The 5,772-nt window shown below is 43.8% G+C and overlaps 1 protein-coding gene across 1 annotated transcript in view; it reads left to right on the top strand.

Annotated features, from left to right (window-relative positions):
- SLC1A4 (solute carrier family 1 member 4) overlaps window positions 1–5,052 on the top strand; it is a 52,931-nt gene extending 47,879 nt beyond the window's left edge. The window contains exons 6-8 of the mRNA XM_019516585.1: window positions 928–1,122; window positions 2,006–2,140; window positions 4,548–5,052. Of these exons, the coding sequence (XP_019372130.1) occupies window positions 928–1,122; window positions 2,006–2,140; window positions 4,548–4,782 (565 nt within the window). The 3' untranslated portion in view covers window positions 4,783–5,052. The remainder of the gene's footprint in view (window positions 1–927; window positions 1,123–2,005; window positions 2,141–4,547) is intronic.
- The last annotated feature ends 720 nt before the right edge of the window (window positions 5,053–5,772 follow it).

Below are 5,772 nucleotides of genomic sequence, written 5' to 3'. Positions count from 1 at the left end.
GTAGGAATGGGGGGGCAGCTTTTGCTGCTGCATGTACTCCTGGGCAAGCAGGGGGCGGGGGAAGGCAGGCATGTGCCCCCCGATCTGTGTGTGGGGCAAGGGTGGGCTGCTGCTGAGGGCTTGCCCTGGGCACCAAACTTCCTTTGTATAGCACTGTATGTAAGTCGGTCAAAAGGTGTGCATAAGGAAGAGACGGATAGACACAGAGATGGCAAATAGGTTGCCTGTAGTCGGACATCAGATCAGCCAAAGCCAGGAATGGGCCTTGAACTCTAGCCTCCAGTCCTATGCCCTACCAACGCAACTGGTCTGTACCATAATGTGACTGTTATAGCATGAAAATCAGCAGTTGCCTAAAATTATAAGCTTAGAGTGCTATTAAAATTATTCAGTATAAACCAAAACCAAGATATGTAATTTTCCAATAGTGCCTTTGTAAAAGGGTTTAAGTCCCTCTTGTGTTCTAAAATGTTTGCAAGATGAGTTCAGTGTCTGGGCCAATCAAACCTCTGTGGTGATGTCGGGAAGACTTATGTCATTGCAGACCTTTTAACTGGGCCTCAAAGCTGATTTAGTTCAGCTGTACTATTTCTTCTCTACCAGCAGCTGTAAACAAAAAATGTCTGAATTTTATATCATTGGAAAAACTAACCAGTTAATCCTGAGGCTGACCAGAGCCAGCCTCTAAGTCCTTTCCCTTTGGCAATTAAATGACACAATTTAAGGCTCAGATTTTCAAAATCAACTAACAATTCTGGATACTAAAACTGAAGCCCTTTTCAGATGTCTCAAGTCAGTCTCAAAGCTACAAGTCAATTTTGAAAATCTTGGTATGGGACTGGAAAAAATAGCAATAACTGGATACATACATTGAGTCACAGAGGACTTGATTGATGCATGATTTTCTTTTTTCTGTTATCTTTGTAGCTCAGCTACTCTCCCATCGATGATCAAGTGTACTGAAGAAAACAATGGCGTGGACAAGAGGATCAGTAGATTTATCCTTCCTATTGGGGCTACTGTGAACATGGATGGAGCTGCTATATTCCAGTGTGTGGCAGCTGTGTTTATTGCTCAGCTGAATAATGTTGACCTCAATGCTGGACAGATCTTCACTATTCTGTAAGTTGTTGACTATTAAGACCACATTGCCTTGGCTCCTAAACACAACATTAAACCTGTAGTCTTCCTGCTTTTTACTGTAATCATTTTTAGTAACTAGCAGTTCAGATTCTAGCCCTCTGGCTATACTGTATAATGATATAGCAGGAGTGTGCCAGGCTGTATAGACCTTGTTTTAACAGTTATTGTATCAGTTTGGACACTTAGAAATTTGGAATCTTACATGGTTGCTAGGGATCACAAAACCTTTTCTCCCCTTTCCTCCCTCCCATGCTCCCTCCTTTGCTTATTACCAGACTTTGGTAATTGCATGGCCAAACTGACATTACATGTGCCTCAGCAGAGGCTAAGGCAGAGGCTCTCCTTCCTCCCATCCAGGCATTGGATGACTTGTGCTGCTGTTCTGTAGATATGAGCTCACTTAACCCAGTAAGTTGGTGTGGGGCCGGCCCTCTGCAGTCTCTCTGGTTGCTCTAAACCAGCCCTTTCCCATTTCCCTATTCTTCCTCATTAACCCCTCATTTGCCTTCACTTCCCATATTGGATGCTGCCAAATCCCATAGTTTGTTTCTTTACCACTAGTCCAAACCCCTTATTTTCCTTTCCATACGTATGTTGACATCTGGGTCCCAGCCTTGATAATTCCTGAATATACAGTGACAGCAGAAAGAGCAGAGCCCATACTTTTATGAACTAGTTAGAGGCGTAAGAATAACAGCACTCGGGACCCATTCTTATTCATCTCCATTTTTGTGCATCAACAGGAAAAAAAAATTACATGTTTGCTTTGGTTAAAATTCCTGCTTTAGGCAAATATGTGCTGTGGCTGGTGGGTGAGCATCCTAACCAAAAACTGTGCCAACCTGTTTGAATGCACTTTCAGCGTCACTGCCACTGCATCCAGCGTCGGAGCAGCTGGAGTCCCATCAGGTGGAGTTCTGACCATTGCCATCATCTTGGAGGCCATTGGACTTCCTACAAATGATCTGTCTTTGATATTAGCAGTGGACTGGATTGTGTAAGTACTTCATACATTGCTTACCTGCTGTTGCCTATGCAGGCAAATTACAGCAGTAGTCTTAAAAAATAAAAGCCCAAATCACCCACTTACCAGAAATGTCAAAGAATGATATAAAGGGGAATCCCTTCTCAGTTAAATAAAAGCTGTAGGGCAGATCATCAAGTCCATATTCAGATTATACTATACCTTTGACTTTAGTTCCCTTAGTGGGCATTATTGTTAAGAGTTGGACAAGAGACTATGGCTAGAAATTAGTTGGAAGTTAATTAGAAGGAAAAAAAAAAACAGATGCTGAAAATTGGGGAGATGCATGGTTCAGACAGCTCACTTGGAGAGATTATCCTTCCCACAGCCTGACAGAGTGTATCCTGAAATTCAACCTTCTCAGTGCTCCTCAATTTGACTTTGTATCTCACTACAAAATAACTCATCCTTCTCCTGGAAAGGTTAAAAGATGCTTCATAGCTCAATTGAGTGACGTGGGAATAGATACAGACACCTAAGAGGTATAAGCAGCATTTCCAGCTTTTATTCTTGGCCCTGGAGTAAGCTCTGTGAACCTGGGACTCCCAGCCTGTCCTCTCCAGCACTCGTATAAGCCTCTGACCCTTCCCATTCTTCTCAGCAGATTTATAACTAGAGCATGTGTGCAGCTATAGTAAAGCTTTACTTGCTGACTGTTAATCCTTGGAGACCAGAAAGTTGAATAGCCAATCTTAATATGCCCAAAAGCTCAATTTTAAAGTACTTAGACCCTGACATTTAAACAGCTAGTGAGATGAGGAGTTTGCATGCCCTGACATGATCTGCATTCAAGACCACTGACTGGAGAAGGCTGTTGGACCCAATCCATTGGCTGGATTACCAGCGAGTGCACAAGGTGAGGGAAAAGAGCAACAGGCCTTCTGCCTTGAGCATACTTGGCTCTTGTGTAGTGCCTCTTGTTGCCCGGAGCCCATGGTCTTCTCCCTGCTATTGCCCCCTGGGGCAGGAGCCACCTCAAAATATGCAGGGAGGAGAAATCGGAGCAATTATGTGCTGCTTCACGTTGGGAACTGCTGTCCTTGCTTCTTGAGGAGTGTGATATTGGTTGTGCTTTCTCATGTACCACTGGAAGCCCCAAGTATCATGGGGTACAGGGCCACATGGCTCTGAGCTCCAGTTAGTTAATGCAGGCCACCTTCCTTTCCAAGCATTGTGATCAGTGCTGTGTTCTAGTCATGGATATCAACCTTGTTGTTGCATCCTGCATGGCTGTAATTATAGGAAGGAAAATGGTCCTGTGACATGTCTGCATATAAAACATTAAGTAACCAAACAGTACAAAGTCACAAGTGAAGCACATAATGATAAAATTAGACCAGAAAATGACTAAGTGTAGATGAAGAGAATGTACCCTTTCTTACCAGCCACCCATCAGTTTAATCATCTCTACCACTTCAAAGTAACCAGATGGCCTTTAAACCTTCTTCCATTAAATTGTATCCATGTTACATTATTTTGTGTGGTATGGCCAAAGGGCAGTGGGATATGACGTGGGGCCAAGCTAAGACAGAAGCTCTAGTGTCGGGCAAGCACTTTCTGCCTGGTTTTATGCTTACCTGAACATCAGGGTCTGCAAATTCAGGCAAGACTATTACTAGGTTTCATTGTACAGAGGGGAGACAGCGAATACAGCAAAGGCAGAGAAAAAAGATTATGAAAAACTGGGCGCACACAGACACCAATGAAAATTAGCTGAGTGGCAGAGAAGACCATGAACAAACAAATCCCATTTATGCTCTGTAAGAGAGTATCCATATCCATGTGTGCATGGTTGAGCATGTTATCCCTAATGACAGGCAAGCTGTAGGGCCTGCCTCATCCATAGGTACACTTGGCAACTCGGTGCTGCTTGCAGTTTTGATGCCAGAACAGCAGTGGAATTGAGAGTTTCCAACACAGAGATCAGGGTTGAGGATTGGATTCAGGGCTCTCAATTCCTGTGCTACTGGAGACGGGGAGAGGGGCAATGGCAGTATTGATCAGTACAGTAAAGGTGCTTGATCTTGAGGATCCGGAAACACAATTGGCACTTGCTTTTCTATGAGAGAGGCCAGGACACCTGCTTCAGAGGAGACCACTTGTGCTTCCCCCCCTGCCTGGGGGAAGAGCACTACACTGGCAGGAAGTGTAGAAACCAAGGTGGGCTTACCCATGAAACACTTGCACTGCACACTGCTTAAACTGTGATAAGGCATAATGAGAATATCTAATGCCATTGCATATGCAGCATGAGCCAAGCATATCCATTCGCTATCTCCATTGACTTCAGTGGAGTTATAGCAGGGATGCATTTGGCCCTATACACTGAATTGTGCCTCTTAAGTTAAAAGGCTGCCTGTATGCTTTTACCATTGCCCAGGGACCGAACCACCACTGTTGTGAACGTTGAAGGAGATGCCCTGGGAGCGGGCATTCTTCATTATCTGAATCAAAAAGAAATGAAGGACAAAGAGCAGGACCTAAAAGAAGTCAATGTAGAAGCGATTCCAAACTGCAAATCTGAAGGGGAAACATCACCTCTGGTAACACACATGAACCAAGCCTCCAACCCAGCCAGCACGGTGGAGCCACCTTCTAAAGAATCAGTCTTGTGAACTAGGGGCAGCTTGTGAATGAGCATTGTAGAGGTGGACTGCAGACTTGTTAACATGCTTGGACTGTTTGTACTGCAATCTGGGGCTGGATGGATGCTAAATGTTTCAGTTTTGACATGTTTTGAATCTTGTTAGGCAGGTGTGTGTTTGTGTGTGCTTGTTTTTTCCCTGGTAAGAGAAATCACCTTGACATGGTATTTTGGGGTTTCATATTATGTGTGTGTGTGTGTGTGTGTGTGTTTTGTGCATGCATACACATGCACACACATACACATATAGGAAAACAATACCATTTGAACTTTTGGTTTAAAAAGATAGTCAGCAACAGAGCTCATGGGGGTGGGAAGGAATGAAGTAACCAGCAAGTATTGATGGTGGCTGGAAAACATCCAGGGGCAGACAATTATTTTGGGCAGAGGGCTGCTTACTGAGTTTTGGCAAGCCATTGAGGGCCGCATGACAGGCAGCCAGGGGCAGATAAATATTAATTATCTATAGCCACGAGCCAGATAGAATAGCCTGGAGGGCCACATTTTGCCCACCCCTGTATTAGATGGTATTGTGCTATACAAGGCTGAGGTCTAGCACATCCTTTAATTGTATTTAGGTACCAGTACTTACTGTGAAATACCAGCTTAGAACTCTCTAGTGAAACAATAGAAAGTGCCATTTTGGTCCCCCAGTCTGTTAAAAACATTATTGGAGACATATGCTGGAAACTTGTTTTGTTTTGGGGTATTTTTTTTTTTTTGTCAAATTTAGCATGAGAGCCTGATCCTCTTTCCAGTCTCATGCTGTATTACCAGAACATTTGCAGGAAGGCAGACCTCACAGCAGCTTTCACTCTCTACTCCCTTATTTTTGGTGATGTAAACTTTAAAGGCAAAAACACTGGCCTTTAAAATAAGAGGTCTGGTTCCCAGCTTCCCTCCCAAAGAGGCAAAACAAGCCACTCATAAACCAGTTGTGGTACAGTAAGTACTCTGGGAT

This window comes from Gavialis gangeticus, unplaced genomic scaffold (genome assembly GCF_001723915.1).
Source record: "Gavialis gangeticus isolate Ggan-Ray unplaced genomic scaffold, GavGan_comp1, whole genome shotgun sequence".
NCBI lineage: Eukaryota > Metazoa > Chordata > Crocodylia > Gavialidae > Gavialis > Gavialis gangeticus.
Note: the sequence above shows the minus strand (reverse complement) of the source record. Positions and strands in the feature narration are given on the sequence as shown.